This window comes from Acanthaster planci, linkage group LG19 (assembly GCF_054643075.1).
Source record: "Acanthaster planci isolate LZ-2023a linkage group LG19, COTS_SCS, whole genome shotgun sequence".
In the NCBI taxonomy this organism is placed as follows: domain Eukaryota; kingdom Metazoa; phylum Echinodermata; class Asteroidea; order Valvatida; family Acanthasteridae; genus Acanthaster; species Acanthaster planci.
In genome coordinates, this window is record NC_141795.1 from 10640038 (window position 1) to 10660965 (window position 20928).

At 40.2% G+C, this 20928-nt stretch overlaps 1 protein-coding gene and 1 pseudogene across 4 annotated transcripts in view; both read right to left on the minus strand.

Moving 5' to 3' along the window:
• Window positions 1-20928, minus strand: part of LOC110982046 (cGMP-dependent protein kinase 1-like) — a 102143-nt gene that overhangs the window by 20033 nt on the left and 61182 nt on the right. For all 4 annotated transcript variants that reach the window (XM_022240183.2, XM_087149099.1, XM_022240182.2 and 1 more), the window contains 4 exons: window positions 20580-20648; window positions 20105-20182; window positions 12271-12397; window positions 10248-10384 (listed from right to left, as the gene is read on the minus strand). In XM_022240183.2, the coding sequence (XP_022095875.1) occupies window positions 10248-10384; window positions 12271-12397; window positions 20105-20182; window positions 20580-20648 (411 nt within the window). The remainder of the gene's footprint in view (window positions 1-10247; window positions 10385-12270; window positions 12398-20104; window positions 20183-20579; window positions 20649-20928) is intronic.
• Window positions 503-10241, minus strand: LOC147796027 (uncharacterized; annotated as a pseudogene).

Consider the following 20928-nt stretch of genomic DNA (forward strand, 5'->3'; position numbering starts at 1 on the left):
TCAGGCAGAGTTACATAATGCGCTAATAGGTATAATAAGATAAGAAGCTCCAAATCTGCAGTAATCAGTGTTAGGTTTTCTTTCAGTTGTTACTAACAAGCACAGTACAAGGACAACCCATCAATCATGTGCTCCTAAAGGCATACTTATCATCTCATTTACACCTTATGGGCTGATTATAGAGGGGTTTATCCTTACCCCTACAGTGTATGTGAAATCATATTGAAATCGGAGGATTTAGGACTGTTCATTTCCTTCCTTCATATCTTGTAAAAGCCCCGTGCTTCCTTGCTAATTTTGTTCACTTGATTCCCAGTGCTTACTTTTCCCTTTTAGTTTAATCAGTTACCCAAAAATCTGAGGACAATGTAACCAGAGTGGCAAGGCTACAGTAAAATTGAGTCAGTGACTCAAATCTTTCTTACGAAAGTTACAAAAATTTATTCTCTCCCTGTCGCAAGGGTTAATGCAGGTTCACATTTTGTACAATTGGATGCGACTATGTGTATATCAAAAATAAACGACAGCCTTATTAGTTATATACGTCGGTCATCTATGAGAGATTAAAAAATCGAAAATCTACATTAGCCTTTCAGCCGTATCTCTTCATGTACATGATTAACAACTTGGCACACATACAGTTCATAAATATTAAGCTGTCAGTGCACATATATGTAGATGTATTAAATGGTTTACACTGATCATACTCAATACATGGCCAATCATATTTATAACCGGCTCTATAAAAAAGGTGTATAATGTAATTTTTTAAGTAGCAAGGTGATTTAATGCCTCGAACTAGTTACTGGCGTGACCTTAAAATGGTAGTAGCACTGGAGAGAGTTACTCCCGGTCACTTTTGCTTGAGCAGCCGTGGCGTTTGGTTGGAAAAGAGAAAATCTGTCTGTTTTGCAGAGAAGCACTGCCGCATACTGTCATTTTTTATTCCGAGTTACTACCCCGCCAAACTTACCCTCACGCCCTAAAGCAGAGTTCCCTTGAGCGTACGCGACGTTCGCTCTACGCGTACGTTCATTCATTATTTCGAAACTCTCATGGGGGTGTTATTTGGCACCCCCAGATCCAGTGGTCGTCCGCGGCGTTATTTCATGCGGACGAATTTCATTTGACTGATGATAGTTGTTCGCTCATTCTCCACATTTTCTACCAAGCCCTGGCGCCATATTGTTTGCCTGTTGCATCTCCCCTTAATACCACCACCTGAGGTCTATTTGGCAGCGGTCATGTTGCCGACTTTATTCAGTAACAAGCCCGTTTGGCGTGAATTTCATTCAGGGACTGCAAATTGACTTCGCTTTAAAGGCACTGTATTCTTATTTACGACACTTATGGGAATGTGCCGAAAGGAAAGGCCTGATCCCTTCCTTTGTCGGGGGAGTCACTAGATTATGAAGGGCCAAATTAAGAAAAGCCATTTCGTACTCAGTAATTTCTGCCGTTTGACATAAATAGCTGTAAGCGGTTGTTGAAAATGCTCATTAGTTGCCCATTATTCTAGCAACCCAGTGTAAGCCCAAGTCGGGCCGCACTTCGTGGAAATTGCTGTCCGATCCCAGCGTTTGATGGCTAGCCCAAAGTTATTGTATGCTGGAGTAAATCCTTGCTAATTTGTTCATGAAAGCTGGGTATTTTTGCATTCTGCCAGATGTAATTGCTGTTTGAATTTGCATATCGAAGGCTTTGTACCGAGCAGGTACATTCCAGTATTAATTTACCGCTCCATGTGCTTTGGGCGGAAACAAATGCTGATATGATAATTGCTTTCATACATTTTTGCTGATGGCTCTATGTATTTGCTGATATGAGTTGCTGTTCCGCGTCACCAGGCTCGGGCGGGAACAATTGCTGACATTTGCTGATTGTCATAGTACCGGTACTTTTGCTGATATGTGCTGCTGTTCCGCGTCACCAGGCTCGGGCGGGAACAATCTCTGTAATTTTTGCTGAATAGCTACACTTTGCTTGAAACGCAATGTGAGATATACTTGCAGTTCCGCGTCACCAGGCTCGGGCGGGAACAATCTCTGTAATTTTTGCTGAATAGCTACACTTTGCTTGAAACGCAATGTAAGATATGCTTGCAGTTCCGCGTCACCAGCTTCGGGCGGGAACAACCTGAACTGTGTCAAGTTCAATAAACGGCTGCTCAGGCCAATCGACACAAAAGTTGGAATGCGAGTGTCCACCTGTCCCTGAGTTCAGTTCTCTGGTCCTGTGCATGCGGGGATAATGTAATTTTTTAAGTAATCTCATTTTACCTTCAATTGGAAAGAGTAACTTAAACGATACATCAATGCAAAGAGTTTATTTAAGGCATTTTAATAAAAAATGTACAATTAAGAGTGTTGAGGATTTCTATTAATTTCCACAGTGCAGGGTTCTTTAAAAGGCCTGTAACTCAAGAGTGGCTCTGGAGACTTAATACCAATTTTCGCAGAGTGGGTCACATTTCCATCTGCAATTTGACCAAGAATAGCTCTAATCAAGAGATAATTTATCCAATTGATGTACATGTATAGACCTTATGCGCATGACGTTACAGGCATTTCCTTATTCCTAAACCTTAAACCTGGTCAATACGTAGGTCACATTATTCAAAATATGCATAACCCAAGTAAATGTCGAGCATTATAATTAGATGTTAACACACTGTTAGTACATGTATGCTAAGTGTGATCATTCCCAAACTTGGGTGATAAAGTATGTAAAAAAGTCTGACAAGTATTTAAGAAAAAGATTGATATCTAAGACATGGTGTGGATGTTGCCTTGCAGAATATCCCCTCACCTAAAAGTAGTATTTCAAGAAGACTGAGCAAACTTCAAATACTGCAAATGTTTACATTTCTCGGAATTGCCCAAATGCTAACTCAGTGCAATGTCTGCATGATATGTCGAACATGGTATCTATTTAACTTAAAATATTAAAAGATTGCAAGTTTGCTGTACTTACCGATCAAAGCAGTCCCTTATCTCACATGCCTCAAGACGACACTCCATCAAATGGGGTTGGATGTATAACGGATTGAAAAGGCCTAATACTATCGTAAGTTGGACATGTTGGACGTGAAGTCCAAAGGAAGAGCATATTTAGATGTTGCTCGGTCTACATGACAAAGGCAAGTGACACCCAAGAATGCACGCATCGCAACAAGGAAACTACCCAAGAGTCCCCCAAATGCAGGACAGCTATTGTTTGGAAAATACGGCTATGGTGTGACAATAAGTCACCTGAAAATACCAATTGCAAATTTATCCAAGATATCCAGCTTCGAACAAAGAATATCATTGTTAACCGGTACCCATGGTACTGAGACGCCGGTGTCGCACGAAATCACTGCGCATGCCAAATCACCAGTCATTCACACCCTTATTTCCATTAAGGAACAGCATAAGTCACGTGAGAAAAACCCATCCAAAAAGAAGGAAAAGGGGACGAGATTCCATACCAGACATATTAACATGACATCAGTAAAGACGCGCAGTCTAAATACATAAAACAATTTCACCTATTGGTGGCGCTATTTACAAAGCACATTGTCACGCAGCAAATCAGCTGTACTAGGTTGTATACGATGTGGAATGTGCACCAAGCATAAAAATGTAAGTGCCAGGCAATGTACAGTCTGGCTGGTCACAATCATCCAAAGGTTAAATTTTAAGGTTTTTTTTGTGTGGCAATGCAGAACAGTATTTACGGTTCTCTACTGAGAAGGCTACATCCACTGCTCATTCCGGAAATACAGGAAAACAAGAATCTCATTTGGGCTTGGCGTTATCCAGGTGGCGTTATCCAGGTGGGGTGGGTTAAGGGATTATTATCCGTACAGACACCAAAATGTGTGCCGTACAGATAATCCTTGAATTTATCAGTAACTGCCCATTTTACGCCGAGTAATTCTAATTTTCTTGAATTGTACTTCTCCATTTTCTTCTTGCTATTTTGAAGGGTGCGACTAGCATATGCTATAACTTTTTCTCAACCTTCTTAGTCTGTGATAAAACAGCACCAAGTCCGGATTGACTAGCGTCAACATCCAAAATGAAAGGCTTTGTGAAGTCAGCAAAGGCTAATATGGGTGTGTTGACAAACCTTGATTTTAGCGTGTCAAATGCCTCTTGACACTCTACAGACCATCGACTACGGAAAAACTTTGGATCATGACCTTGACAAAGTCCTACCAAGGTATGCAATGGGCGACCTAGCTTTGCAAAGTCAGAGATAAAGCGACGATAGTAAGAGGCAAAACCTAAAAACAAAAGTAGTTTCCTAACGGTAGTAGGAATTCCCGCACACACCTTGTCTTTTCACCATCCACTGAAATCCCCTTATCTGTAAGAATGTGAAGAAATTCTGATATTCTTGGAAGCAGAAAAGTATCTTTCTTTGTTTTTGCATTCAACCAGGGATAATCGACACACATTCTAAGAGATTCATCCTTTTTCTTAGCAAGTACAATAGGTGCCGCATACGGGCTCTAGCTTTCTCGTACAAGACCATGATCTAATAAACCCTGAATATGTTGTTTGACCTGTTCATATTGATTAGAAGGAATTCTCCGAGATGTCTGGGCAACCGGCTCAGAATCAGTAGTGTTGATGTGATGCTCTACTGTACTTGTCTCACCCAAGTCAAATTTATGTTTTTCAAAAATGTCCTTGTGTTTGTCCAAAAATTTGCAAACCTCCATCAAGTCTCTATCAGAGCCTCTAAACCCTGTCAAATCTACTGGTACCACAGATCCAGATGAAGATATATGCATCTCTTCTACCCTGGAAATCTGAATGTGATTCACAGACACTTGAAAATTATTCTGAGTATTGTTATCAACTACACCATCTATGTGGTGCAAGACTCCAATACGAGTCTTTGGACACAGGATACACTCAGATGTAGTAATGTTGTCGATCCCAACGGGAAAGGTACTTCCAACTTCAACCAGTGTTGATGCTGTCAACACACCAGCTGGCAAATTGTCACTACTCCTCAATGGTTCTACAATTGCATACCCAGCAAACTTACAAGTCCCCTCCGCTTTAACGGTTACACTGGACTCTGGATTAACAAGAACATTCTGTGGTGATGCGATTCGGACAAAACTAACTTGGTCCTCATTCATTACAAGCTCCTTCATCACAGACAAGATAGTGTTCAAAAGTGAAAGAGGAGGTGTAACTTAGCCCTTACTTCCCTCCGTGTGATCTGCAAGAGGGCGCAGAATATTCATGCCTATAAGTCCTGGCACATATCTCTTGTGTTCTCTATGTTCCATATCAACCGAGTCCTTGACAATTAAAATGCCAACCTGAGGAATGGTTATTTCACCTATCACCACTTCAGTCTCAAAATATCCAGTCTAGGGAATTTCCAGGCCAGTAGCAGAGGTAATTTTCAACCAAAGGGTATCACTGTGTACCTGACTTTCAGAAGGCTTGAAAAGTGAAAGAAAGCATTCCTCGGTAAGTGTGGAGACCATTGACCCTGTCTCTATCAGGCAATTAATATTATTTCCACCAATCTGAACAATCATAGTTGGGCATGTATCAACCAATCAACGATTATTAACAACTGAATCCACTGAGTCCACCATCTGTTCCCTTATCACTGGACTCTTAGTAATAGGGGCAGTTAGTTTCCCACTGGATCTGGAGACTTCTCCTCTACCATCCTCTTTAACTGTTCAATTTGTTCCTGAGCCAGTTTAAGTTGCGATTTGTAACATCTGTCCTGTGTATGACCTGTGACTTTACAGAAGTCGCACTTCATTCTACTTCCGGTTTTGCCTGACTTTGGTCATGCATCTTTGTGTTCATCCTTAATAATTATGTGTTGTTGTACTAAGTTTGTTAGTTCATCTATCTGTTTTGTTGTTGTTGAATTTGCTGTTGCTGTTTTTGAACTATGTCAAAAAGTGCCTGAGTTTCAGCTACTGAACTTGTTCTAGCTGCTTGAACTGAAGCCTTGTGTTTGCTCTCAGTGGGTTCTTCCTCCCAGTCGATGGCTTCCGACCTCAATACAAAGAATCCAATAGCAGGTGCATGTTTTACTTTTTTCCGTAGGTGTTTCCTTAATAAACTATGTGCAACACCATCTGCCAACTGGTCACAAAAAATCTGCTCCCTATGGGCAGTTAGATGGGGAGATTTTCTACAGGCCCTCTCAAAGAGGTCTAAAAGTGCATGTGAAAAATCTCTAATATTTTCTACAACTGTTTGTTTTCTTTCAAAGAAAGCTCTTTGCAACTGAACAGATGATCCTTGATCTCCAAACACCTCCCTAATGATAGCAAAAATATCTTCTATAGACTTATGGGGTCTAAATTTAACCTCCTTGCGAGCGGGTCCACTAAGATGTTGAAAAGTCGACCTTATCCTTTTCAGACAAGGGTGGAGATCTAATTGATGCCTGAACATCACAAATTCAATCTTCTAATTTTAAAGTACAATCTGAGGAACCAGAGTAAGAAGCGAGCTTTTTCTGGCTGGGCATCAAAAGAAAAGCAGGGCTAGCTTTTGATTTAGATTCAAGAGTCGCTGTATTGAGCTTCTCCTGCAACTTTGTAATTTGTGCAGCTAGGTCAGTTTCTGTAACCTTCATACCAGGGGGCCATGTTGGCTTATCTCCAGTGGCCATGTCTAAGAAATCCTGCTGTTTATGTGGAGAGAAATTCAATACACGCGCATTTATGGCTAAAATGACAAACAAAACACACATCAATCTATAACTCATTTAGCATTACCTCAGCGGCAAGTTTCCAGCATAAGCAGATTAAAGATGGAGCAGGATGAGGCATGTGAGGCAAGGACCACAATGGCAGGCCAGTACAAAACCTGCAGATATTAAAAACAGGAAAAAAAACTGCACCGGAAGCAGTATTAAACCTCGACCTGCACTTCTCCATCCTAACTGCTTTCATCTGATACACAGATTCTATTTAATACACAACCTTGTCAATGGAAACAGAGTCCAGACAATATGCTATAGGGAAGCCAACAACAAAGTCAGGGATAATTATAGTAAAAATGGCATCGATTAAGCAAAATCAACAAGCCTGAAGTGCCAATCCAAACTATTTGATGTGAAACTCAAATGTCTGAATTCTAGGCCAAGGCACAATTACTCATACAAAATTTACAGAACTTAATAATTTGATATGTTGTGATATTAAAATACACCGAGATTCAAATTGTCTGATTTAATATGCTCTAACTCAGCTTTCCGGCATCCAACAAAGGTGGTCCAGTGGTGTGGTTCTCAGCAAAGATGGTCCAGTGGTCAGGCTCCAGACAAAGGTGGTCCAGATGGTCGAGTCCAGACAAAGGTGTTCCAGTGGTCCAAATCAAGACAAAGGTGGTCCGGTGAACCAAGTCCAGACAAAGGTGGTCCAGTGGTCCGGGTCAAGACGAAGGTGGTCCGGATGGTCAAGTTCAGACAAAGGTGGTCCAGGTCAAGACGAAGGTGGTCCAGTGAACCAAGTCCAGACAAAGGTGGTCCAGTGATCCGGATCAAGACGAAGGTGGTCCGGTGGTCCAACCTCTTTCACAATACAGTAGTCCCGGGTTCCCAACCAAGAGGTCCTAAGGCTGTCGTTTTGTTAAAATTATTGTACAATCCTGCCGACTACACCATTTTTTGTAACCAGAGTGGCAAGGCTACAAAAAAATGAGTCAGTGACTGGAATCTTTCTTACGAATGATAAAAAGATTTCTTCTCTCCCTGTCACAAGGGTTAATGCAGGTTCACATTTTGTACAATTGGATGCGACTATGTGTATATCAAAAATAAACGACAGTTATATACGTCGGTCATCTATGAGAGATAAAAAAAATCGAAAATCTACATTAGCCTTTCAGCCGTATCCCATCGTGAATATGATTAACAACTTGGCATACATACAGTTCATAAATACTAAGCTGTCAGTGCACATATATGTAGATGTATTAAATGGTTTACACTGATCATACTCAATACATGGCCAATCATATTTATAACCGGCTCTGAAAAAAAGGTGTATAATGTAATTTTTTAAGTAATCTCATTTTACCTTCAATTGGAAAGAGTAACTTAAACGATACATCAATGCAAAGAGTTTATTTAAGGCATTTTAATAAAAAAAATACAATCAAGAGTGTTGAGGATTTCTATTAATTTCCACAGTGCAGGGTTCTTTAAAAGGCCTGTAACTCAAGAGTGGCTCTGGAGACTTAATACCAATTTTCGCAGAGTGGGTCACATTTCCATCTGCAATTTGACCAAGAATAGCTGTAATCAAGAGATAATTTATCCAATTGATGTACATGTATAGACCTTATGCGCATGACGTTACAGGCATTTCCTTATTCCCCTAAGGTAAGCTTGAGTAAACCAATTTTGTGCATTCATTGTAACAAAATTAAAATGACAACAGATAGCCTTCTAAGACACCAACAACGTACAACCCCTATATGTACGTAAGTTCAGTACGATATACTCAGCATTACAGGGTGTTAATGTACCTCCGGATTAAATGAGACCTAAACCTTAAACCTGGTCAATACGTAGGTCACATTATTCAAAATATGCATAACCCAAGTAAATGTCGAGCATTATAATTAGATGTTAACACACTGTTAGTACATGTATGCTAAGTGTGATCATTCCCAAACTTGGGTGATAAAGTATGTAAAAAAAGTCAGACAAGTATTTAAGAAAAAGATTGATATCTATGACCTGGTGTGGATGTTGCCTTGCAGAATATCCCCTCACCTAAAAGTAGTATTTCAAGAAGACTGAGCAAACTTCAAATACTGCAAATGTTTACATTTCTCGGAATTGCCCAAATGCTAATTCAGTGCAATGTCTGCATGATATATCGAACATGGTATCTATTTAACTTAAAATATTAAAAGATCGCAAGTTTGCTGTACTTACCGACCAAAGCAGTCCCTTATCTCACATGCCTCAAGACGACACTCCATCAAATGGGGTTGGATGTATAACGGATTGAAAAGGCCTAATACTATCGTAAGTTGGACATGTTGGACATGAAGTCCAAAGGAAGAGCATATTTAGATGTTGCTCGGTCTACATGACAAAGGCAAGTGACACCCAAGAATGCACGCATCGCAACAAGGAAACTACCCAAGAGTCCCCCAAATGCAGGACAGCTATTGTTTGGAAAATACGGCTATGGTGTGACAATAAGTCACCTGAAAATACCAGTTGCAAATTTATCCAAGATATCCAGCTTCGAACAAAGAATATTATTGTTAACCGGTACCCATGGTACTGAGATGCCGGTGTCGCACGAAATCACTGCGCATGCCAAATCACCAGTCATTCACACCCTTATTTCCATTAAAGAACAGCGTGAGTCACGTGAGAAAAACCCATCCAAAAAAAAGAGGGAAAAGGGGGCGGACATATTAACATGACATCAGTAAAGACGCACAGTCTAAATACATAAAACAATTTCACCTATCGGTGACGCTATTTACAAAGCGCATTGTCACGCAGCAAATCAGCTGTACCAGGTTGCAAACAATGTGAAATGTGCACCAAGCTTAAAAATGTAAGTGCCAGGCAGTGTAAAGTCTGGCTGGTCACAACAAGAAAAAATTTGAATTCTACATTCACCATTCAATTTTGATTTCCAAAGTGCATGGTAAATGTATCCATACAATCCCTAAATTTGATGAAATCTACAATTCAATACCAACATAAGAGAATAAAAGAACATGCAAGGATAAAATGATTAACAAATACAACCCCAAAACACACACAAAGTTGACAATCATGATTATGTTGAAAGTTGTTTAAAACTGTAACAAGGTTTTGAACAATTTCAAAATCACACCGTCATCTTTCCGTGTTATAATAATAAATATAGACTACATGACTCATAGGGATACTTCATGCAACATTACACCAAATTGATAGTCATCAATAGGGTATTGATGAGAACCTATGAATAGATGTTGCATTAAGTTATTGAACGACAAATCTATCAGAGGTTTCATTGGGAATAATGGTAATGAACTCCATGTATACTATTGGTGCATAGACAGTTTTTTACTTCCTCAAATCAACTCTGAAACTGTTTCCATGCTATTCATCTGGCATTTGTCTTCATGGTTTTAATTGGCTGCCAGAAATCTACAAATGCTCGAAGGCCCTCCACCCCTTTTCCAATGATCAGTGAAAATGTAATAGACTCTCACTTCTCCAAAACTGACTGAAGATCTTACTTTGCAATAAACAGACAGTTGGCATTCATCATTATCTTTTTCTCAGAGTAGATATGCTCTTGTTGCCTTGTCTCCACGATGTGGTACTTCTTCAGACACTTCAGGGCAAATGTTTTCTTGTCTCCAGCAAGTCCAACCTGCAAATTCCATATCAACAGTTGGTATATAGTCTTTATACTCTATTGACATACAGATTTTAAAAATTGTCAAGCTCTTCTCAGTGCAAGCATGTATGACATGAGTAGCAAAAGACCTTTATTTCACATGTCTCTGCAGTACAGATGGGCTAACATTTGAATTCCTTTTTACTTTAATTATGATAAATTCAGCAAAATACATGCATACATACAACGTATTATCAGCTACCGTCATTGATGTAAATTCCTCATTCATCAGTTGGGTCGGCTGAAGGAGGATTATCAGTTCATCCTCAGGTCCCAAATCCCTTAAAATCAAATTTCCTACCAGGAAGTGCCATGTTCTAATCCAATATCTATTCCATTGACATCCTCCCCGACAAGTTCTGTTTAGCTGTATATGACCTATGGACTGCTAACAGTGCTGAATCAAGCTACCTTGTCAGTCTTGTTGGGTGTAGCTGTTCATTGTTTCTACATCTTGGATACTGCACTGACTTGTTCAAGGTATGGATGATTTAGCTCCGTTGTAGTGTGTATAAATGTATGCACTACAACAAATTGTTTTGCAAAGGTAGGTATAAGCCCTGCCACTGGTCAAGTCAGCAAGCCTCACTCCAGCAGACCAACTCCTATTGACCCCCTCCCCAGACAAATTCTCTGTTTAGCCATACAGTGGATAAGAGGGGGTAGCATCCCCTCCCCCTGTTCAGTCACAAACTAAATGGAATTACCAGTGAAATAACTGAAAATGGGTAGGCCTACCCAAAACAAAAAAAAACAAGAAAACAATCCTGGACGTGGATTGCACCGTCCATAAATAAAACGATTACAGATATTAAATTTTCTTGGATTCTCTTAGCCGACCATCCCTTCAGTACACCCCTCACCCCCCCCATCCTGAAAGCTAAATACGTCCCTGCCATTTACCCCTATGCTAACAGTGCTGAATCAAGATCTAATTACTGAAACACCAAATGGCAACATACAGCCAGAAGCAGTTTTATGGTTACCCTGCCCTCTTGCTGACAGATCAAAGCAAAACCGGTTTCGTTCATTATGCCTTAGTATTTCGCGTGAAAATCAGCCAATCTGTACAAATTTGTTTCATACTTATTTACTTTGATTCTCATTCTAGGCAAGCTAGCACATTAATTTCTCAAGAATAAAATCATGATTTCCCCTGTACTTCAGTTTCTGGTTACCAATAATTTGTCCCAGTTTTGGCTTACAGGTTTGTTTTTTGTTTATGATGGACTGATCTTATTTGGCGCAACATATTAGAAATACACACGCTGACATGAAGTGACCAATAAACCCTTTTAGGGTCTCCAGCCATCTTATAGGCTCTCAAAATATTTCTTACTCCAGATGCTCCATGTTACCATCTTACAGACTCAAGGAATACACTTACTAGAATTCAAGGAATACATTTACAAGAATTTTTGAAATGTGGCGAAACAACTAGCATAGTTTCAAACATTCAATATGCAAACATTACAAGCCATCAGAGAGAAAATGAGAAGGGGGTGTTCGATGTGCCCCTTGTTAGCAACCTTTAAATTGGCTCTTAGAGAAATGTAACGACAGTCTTCCTGATATTAGATTGTCCCTTCTAAGTCACTTGGATCATTGCCCTGGGCCTGATACTTGATTTTACACTGAGGCATGTACAAACATTTTGTCAACTTGGAATGTGCCAGTGGCATGTAATTTTTTAAACATTCTGGAACGGTCATGTCTGAAACAAGCACTGTTGTCTAGAGCTATGGCTATTCACTGTGGTATGCTAATGGTAAGGATCAAATGCCCTGATATAGCCAAATTTTGACATTGCCAATAGTCATTAGTATTGTGTAGCCCCCTTTATTCTGCTGAATTCTCACCAATTCCACTCTACCAAAGCCACCAATTCCAAGCGTGGCAATGATGTCGAGATCATCCAACTCAATGTTGCTGAACTTGTCTCGAAGGCTCTGCCTTTGTGTATCTGGCTCAGAGGAGTTGCTTGATCTTAAAAAGAAAAGGTACAAACTCATGCAAATGTTGAGAACAATGAGTCATGTTTTATTACTGGGAGAAAGCAAAACATATTAATGTTATGGAACTGATTTTGTCAGTAATTTCTTAACAACAGGGATGAGATCCGCAATATATGGCAAAAATTCAGACGGCAAACTTATCAAAGTAATAAAAGACAGGATTAATCAGGTGTGGGGTCACATATTTTCACGTAGGAAACCTCTAGTTAAAGTTCTCTGCAGAGTACTTTTTGCTTTCCCACTCCGTAGAATTGGCCCAATTCATCAGTCCTTCATACATATACGTACACCACTGATTTTTTAACCTTTTCTATTTATTTCACAAAAACTTGGTTCTTGATGATTGAGTGATTTCATTCAGACTTGTAACTTTCCTTGCATAACAAAAATCGATTGATGTAGAACTCAAACTGCCAACACCTGAAAACTACCTTCACTTTAAATTATCAGGCCTATGTCCCGAGTGTCATAAGTTCCATTAAAAACATGCAGATACCATTCATATTGTAATGTTTTCAAGGAATATGCATCATGGCAAAGAATATGCAAGTGTATTGCAGCAAAAACAATAATTTGATATTAGAATAATCATTGGAGTATTTACACCTACCAAAGAGGGTTGAGAAAGAAAAAATACAAACTGTGCTTTTAATCATACAAGATAAATGTCCAGAAATGCATAATTTTTCCTCTATGGCTTAAACTGGGAATAAACACTGGTGAGTGCCAACTGCAGTGCTTTCAGGGCCTATCACCTACAAATCCTTCACTAACCAATTTCAGGCAACAGATTTTCTTAAACATTAATGCAGTGGGACGCCACAAGGAGGCCCGGTCCCATTGTGAAACGGAACGAGCACCGGCACAGTAAGTAGTAAGAAAACGAGGGGGTTCCGGATCAATCCAAACCTTCCTAACCTCATTGTCCCCCAATTCCTAAAAAATCCAAAAAACCAAAGCTCGGCAATATTGAAAATCTTCGTAACCCTTCGACCTTATTTCAAAAATTAAAAAAAGTCACCCGACAATTTAAAAAAACCAAAACCAAACTCGATTTTAAAAAGACCAACGTTCAATGTTGCCGAGCCTCGATTTCCGATTACTGCGAAAATTGGGTGATGAGGTTAGGAGGGGGTCAGCTCACTTCCAGTACCCTCCGTTTCCTTACTACTCTCTACCGGGTGACAAAACGGGAAAAACCTCATTCTCCCATCGCGGAAGAATGAGGTGCCAATAAAATTCAAATTGAATTATAAAACCCTATATATAAATAGAGACAATGAATACCGAAACAAAGTCACAGCGACGCCCTGTCTTTTCAGGCTTGAGACGATTTTAAAAATCATTTTTATCCAATTTTGTCAACAACATAACATTCCATTACCACCTGTTAAACGCAAACACACCAAGTCCGAATTAATACAAGCAATTCGAGCAAGTCAACAACAGTTTAAAATCTTCCACGACAGTCGTATCACCAGCTTTTAAAGTTAGCACAAGACAAGAACATTTCCTTTACAGCCGCCGGCACCAAGGGCAATGCATTACCTGATCACCGCGATTAAGGCTTATGTCAAACCGAAATTAATGGAAGAGGTAAACATTCAAATGACGAGAAGATTTAAAGGCAGCTACCGAAATTGGAAATTGATACCTACTTTCTTTGACGACGATTTGATTCACTTTTTTTTAATTTTACGCCAATATATCGAGGACAAAGCGTTGACCGAATTGAAAGAGTTAAACTCTTACAAGTTAAAAAGTACTCATAAACATCAGCAAACAGACTGCTCGTCCATGATGCTGTATACAATCAAACAGTAAGAAAAGAGTGTGCAGTGGCCCTGTTAATGCTGATAACTAACCTCATCCACTCCTTGCTTAAAAAGACTAATTCACGGCAGCAATCTTTAGGGAATCATCCTGGGACCCTCCCATTAGCAAAGGGATAAAATCAACCAATTATTCCTTAAACCTTGCTTGCACAGACCGGTTTCTCGTATTTTCTTGGCCATAAAAAACACTTCTTGTAAATCTGGGGAACAGTCCGGAGAAAACATAATTCATGGTGGCGGCCGTACTCCACTCCACCAGACTTAGACGTAGAGGTGACATGTATGACTACGCCCCTTCCCCATACACATAACAAGTATGTGTCGAGAAGTCATCAAATGTTATAGTCAAGATATTTCAATATTTTATCAGTCAAAACAAAAGCGGAAAAGCCTCTGCATGTTGCAACAAGCAGATAGCTCTGTTTTTTGGATTTTTCGCAATTTTGCGAAAAAGGCATTACTTTCGTTTTTTTCTTCTTCTGTTCAAACCCAAGGCGCACTCTTGAAAGCACTATACCTCGTTAAGTACCTGTGGGATTACGAACGTCGGCAGGTGAGAGGGTGGACAAAGGACTGCACTATGGAATTCCATATCTGCCGTCGCCCGTAGTCCGTCTGCGTCGTCTGTCGCGTGTTACCTTTCTCAAAATTCAACCAAGTGTTTTATAGGGAAAATATTTTCCGTTTAGGGAAACTTATCTGCAGTGCAATTCACTCTTTCCTACTGTAAAAATTGAATGGCCAATGAGCACAGGAAGCCCAACATGTCAGCACTATTTATAGGGCTATCAAAGTTTACTATTTAGAAGTCTTCTGTGTGCCTACATGTAACTCAAGTTATGTCTAATTTGGAGAACTGAGCAGATTTCATCATGCCTGTCCTCAAAACAATGTTGAATGAGTTCATCTCTTGTAAAAGACATTAAAGAATCAAACATGCTAATTAATTATATACATTAAATTCAAAGTTACTCTTGTATTTCCGGGGAATGATCTGCTTGGATTTCGTGGAAGGATAGACGGGCATGGCAGATCGATCATACAAGTATGTGAAAAGATGAAGGGTCAAAGTGAAAAATTGCACTGCGCAAGTGTGACCCCCCCCAAAAAATGCAACGGGCGATGACACACGATGGGTGACGCACAACCCGCAACGCACAACGGTAGATATGGAATTCCATACTGCACAGCCCATTTTCAACTTAAAAAGTCACTTGCCGGTCAGGTATACAGGTCGCCGAAAACAAGCCAGGCGCCAGTCATCTTCAAGCTCAGCGACAATGGAGAACAGGCAATGTGAATAAGCAGAGGATGCTGTTAGGAGTTCTTAGTCATGATTCTGCACGCAGGCGGCTGTGGGGTGATGGTTGTCCATTGTAGATAGGGGTAAGCACAAACAGAGACAGAGCAGCCTCTCCCAGGGACAGCACTGCTTTCCCAACAAGAACGCCTACCTCATGACACACCTGGCAGGAAACCGCGCCTGCGTGGGCATCCGACCAAGTGGTCGACATGCCAGAAAGAAGTTGAGGAAGCCCCTAATTTGGGGGCATGAAATGTACGGACCTGCTAGACAATGGAAACAGACCTAACTGACGCACTGCGCTCATGGCCAGGATACTGGGCCAGCACCAGGTTGACATGGTAGCCTGGGTTAAACCATATTTGCGGAAGAAACGCAGCTTGAGGAAGTTGGTGGAGGCTATACCTTTTAATGCATCAGGAAGCCTGAAGACACCCCAAGGACCTATGTCGGAGTCGCTATTCGCACCAAGTTTTCTAGGCAGCTTGATAGCCTATAACCCGTGGGATCAATGATCCTGCATCTCAAGCACACATGGGACTGCTCTGCCACCGTCATCAGAGTGTATGCTCTTACCATGACAAACCCTGACCACATCAAGGAAGCCTTCTATGAGAACTCGACTGGCTCTCTCAGAAGTCAGTAGCAAGGACAAGCTCATAAACGTTGGAGATTTTAATGCACGAGTTCAAGTCAATCGACTTGAACTCCTGGCTGAACGTCTTAGGACACCATGGGACTAGAAAGTGTAACTCAACTGAGTGTTGTTCTTAACTCTGCATGAGGTCTCAGCACAAGCTGTTCATCACCAACATGATCTTCCAGCAAGCTGATAAGTTCAACAATACATGGATGCATCCTCGATCAAAGCAGTGGCGCATGCTGAATTACGCTATAGTACGATAGAGACACCGACGTGATGTTTACGTAACACGCTGTATGAGAGGAGAGGGCAAAGGAGGAAAGAAACAGAGTTACCCTTCTGTGGATTCATTTCCTTGCAGCATCTGTGGCCAGTCGTGTGCATCACCAATTGGTCTTCATTCTCACGCGAAGTCCCACGTCGGTAATTAGAATGTCCTGTCTGCCTACTCATCTGTCACATCGACAGGAAACTCCATCATTTCAAAGATAAATTTAAAACACTACAACAATTGAAACACTTGAAAAGTAAGTTAGATATAGGGGAAAAACTATTGATCGTGATGTCCTGTGTTTTTGGTTTTGTGTGTGTTTTCTTTTTTGTAGGGGATCTAGCATCTCTAACAAACTGGTTTACTAAAGAAACACAAGATTTTAATTTATATAACAGGCCTTGAAAACACGGGATTCATAAAGCACTGGGGGTCTGTCGACTGGTTGAATTTCAAGATATTTACACCAAATTCCGATCGATCGAGTGATCAGTCGTTAGGTCAGTTAGTTGAAGAGCAGATGAGAAGAAACAACAGCATAAGTGTTTTTATATAAACAGCAGTGGCGTTCGCAGCAGAAAAAGTGATCAGAGCATACTCATGTTCCTCCAGCACAGCTGGGAGTGTGAACAGAAGTTTAATAACCCGCAGGTTTCCGTGATGGTCAGAGTGAAAAGAGTAGGCCTACTACATGCGAACGGACACAGTGCTTCAATGTCCCCCATACACTGCACGATGATTGGCGCATAGTAGCACCGCAGCTATCCACCTTCGTACCCAAGATACAAAACTTACAACACAATAGACACAACACGTCAAATGTAAGAAAGGTCACCGTTATCAACAATTTTTGGGGTCCAGCAACATCACTAAAGCACTCAACGCGTTCATGTTACATGCACTTCTAGCATACCACGTGATCGATTCGCGACCAATAAAGATTTACTATCTCTGACCTTGGTATAACAACTTTTTTGTAGCGCGGCAATATCGCCAATGGGCTCGATTGTAAATGATGCATGCAGGCTTGTGGTATATCATGTGATCAATTTGCGACCAATAAAACTTCAATATCTATGACCACAGTATAACAAAGGTTCTTGGAGCACAGCCGCGCCGCACAAGGCGATGAAGTGGAACCAACGCAACTGCTCCTCGCACTAGAGAATGGAGCAGGGTTGGTGGGGCTGCGCTGCACATGAGTTAATGGAGCACAGCTGCTCTGCACGCAAGTGACTGGAGCAGAAAACTCAAGGAGCCGCCCTGCTCAGCTCTGTTTAGTGGGGGAGGGGAGCCCAAGGCATATCACCGGCCTTTACTCCAGTATGAGACTGAGCTGACTCCTGTCGCTATGGGACATGCTGCACGCGACCAACAGGGGGGTTTGGCACCACCACAGGCAGCGAGGAGCCGAAAAACATAATCATTTGGACAAAAGAAACCGGAGGCCGATGATGCCCTCTGATAAATATTAAAGAAGCTTCTCTTCTGACTCCCTGATCCACTTTTACAGTGTTGCGGCAGTCAATCGTTGGGGGTATTGGCTGAGAAGGCAATGTTCGTGTCATTTCACCTGAGGGGCGAGGCATAGTGGATTTATAGATGCAGTTGTTGAGCTGTTTCAGATAATACAAGTTCAAGGTCAAAGTTGCGTAGTCTGTGAGTTGTCTGATAATAAAGTGTAATTCTACAAAAAAAAGGGGGCAAGAAATTCACCAAAAGCATTATTAATTGGAAGAAGAGACCAAATGAGTAAAAGTAAAGAAAAATGAGGCTCAGTTTGAAGTTAAATTTGATTAATAAAATTATATTTTCTGCACGAAAAAAAATCCAAACCACAACGGCATAGTCCAAACTGTCGGCTGCCATTTTGCATAGTCAACTGAAGATGGTTTTAGACTTACATTGATTTGAGGTGGAAATGTGGTTAAAAAGCACGATCGATGAAATTTTCTTACTCTGTGGTAGGTTTAATCTATAACGCCATGAAAACGTTTGAGATTATCCACCAAAGCAAAAAACAAAACAAAGAAAACAAAACATACGGTTGCAAATATATACTTATTTGCTTACTTCACCAAAAAATAACTGTTTTGCGGACAAAACCCTTTTCCTCATGGTCTGAAAAGATAAATGGAGACTCTATGGACACAAGGCATCGTTAATGCATTCTGGCAATTCACGAGCAATCAAGGAAATGAAAAAAAATACACGTTAGGAAAGAAACACTGTGGTTCACAGTGTCTTACGTACACAGTCCATTCTCTCACAGTCTGAATAGATAAACGGAGCACTCAGGTAATTTCATGTTGGTTTACTATTAAAGGGCAAGAACACCTGTTTTTTGGCAGATTGGCCCTGCGTGTTCATCGCTCGCTCATTAAAAATGTAGTCCATGGGTTTTTCTCAAGACAAATTACAAGATCTTTGTTTTGACCGTTGAAAACGAATCCCTTTTTTCGATTTTTCTGGAAAGCAGTTAACCCAAAACATAAAGTAGGCATGGGGAATGAAAGCTACAGTAAATTTCATACCCTAAATCAGCCGGTCATGTGAAATGAAAACAAAATAACCAATGGTGTACTCTACTTTAAAATGATTGAAAACGAACCCCTTTTTTCAATTTTTCTGGAAAGCAGTTAACCCAAAACATAAAGTAGGCATGGGGAATGAAAGCTACAGTAAATTTCATACCCTAAATCAGCCGGTCATGTGAAATGAAAACAAAATAACCAATGGTGTACTCTACTTTAAAATGATTAGTGTAACAATAACACATCATTAAGTCAAAATATAACAATGATTATAATATTAAAATTATAGATGTGCTTTGCTCAATCATCTATACAAAAGGTGATCCACTTTGGTTGCTATGGCAACTGCCGCTCAGATGGCATGTAAAGAAACTCACTACTGGAGGTTGTAGCTATCTAACCTTGTTCTTGAATTCTTGCATCTGTAGAATTATCATGCTTGGGGTGTGAGTTCATTCAGTTAGGACTGAATAACCAAGTTTTATGAACTATCCCAGAGATCTAACTGGAGGTGTCACAACCTTAGAGGCATTTCTGTCAAATCCTAGCTTGGAATTTTTACCGTTGGTGTTGTTCCTGTCTTAATATGTCAGTTTATGCCAGTAACGGGTAAAATATTAACCACCCCCCCCCAAAAAAAGGCTTCAAACATATCTTTCAGGTCATTTGGAATTTCGGAGTTGTGCCACAATTGGTGATTTATCAAACCAACTGGGAAAGAAAATGAATAATTTTGTGCATTGTTAGAAAAAGGACACAAAGGCAACAAAAACAGCAAGAACTGACCACACGAAACTTGAGTACCAATGCTCACACCATTAAATCATGCAGGCTTGAACCAGAGCAGCAACTCGGTATGCCTCTTTTTGTCTTGAGAGAGATTTCTGAACCAGTTTGGTGTGCTTTATGATTTGCTATCATTCTGCCGGTAGATTAATGACAAAACCATCAGCAAGAGGAGAATGAGCAACAGATTAGGGCAAGAAGAGTTTTGTCTTTTCTGAACAACTAACCATATTCAATATAACTGAATTTCAAAATATGCTGATTAAAATTTATCCCACAGGGTAAAACTGTATAAAAGTGATATACCTTGTTGCACCCCTCTCCTGGTCACCGTAGTCCTTGTTTTGCAGTTCCTGGAGGTTACCGATTAGTTCATTGAAAACTCTGTAATAAAGTGTAACATATTGCAAGTTATGCTCTGATAATGTAGCTTCAAAAATTAAAAGCTTGAAATTAAAAAAGTAAAGAATACACTCTTCAAGCAAGTGCTTCTCAGTGACTAATGAAAGACTTCAGTCAAAATGATATGTATAGCTAGCTTTGAACATCAAGAAGCGGGTGTGATTCTCACATCTCCATTTTAATATTTAATCTACTTTTGCCATTTTATACTGAATTCACATGTATCTAGCCAATTACATCAGTGCACACTGCATGGAGCTTTAAGCCTTGAAATATGAGTTTGAGCTGGAATATATTGTCAAAACAGTATTGATTTCATTAAAATATGTATTGAAGTAAGAAATGTTATTACATCTAGCATTTTTCTGTGCACACTTACATCCGATCTATAACAAGGACCTGACACCCGCCTTTTCCTGCTATGACATTGGCTGTCCGTACGTCTTCACTAAGAGGAACACAAATATACATTTTAAGTATAACCCCCCTTGGTGGTTTTTAATACAAACCTTTCTGAATCTTTTAAAATAATTTGTTTTGTAAAAAGCCATTTTTATGTTTGTTACCTTTGCAGAAATAGAAAACAACATCACTTTAAGATCAGTATTATAGTCAATTCCTTTCTAAACATTATACCACGGGCCCATTTGAATTTTCACTGGAAAATGAAATGTTCGCTTCCTGCCGATCTGAACCCTGGATATGGCACTGCACAGATTATTTTCTGT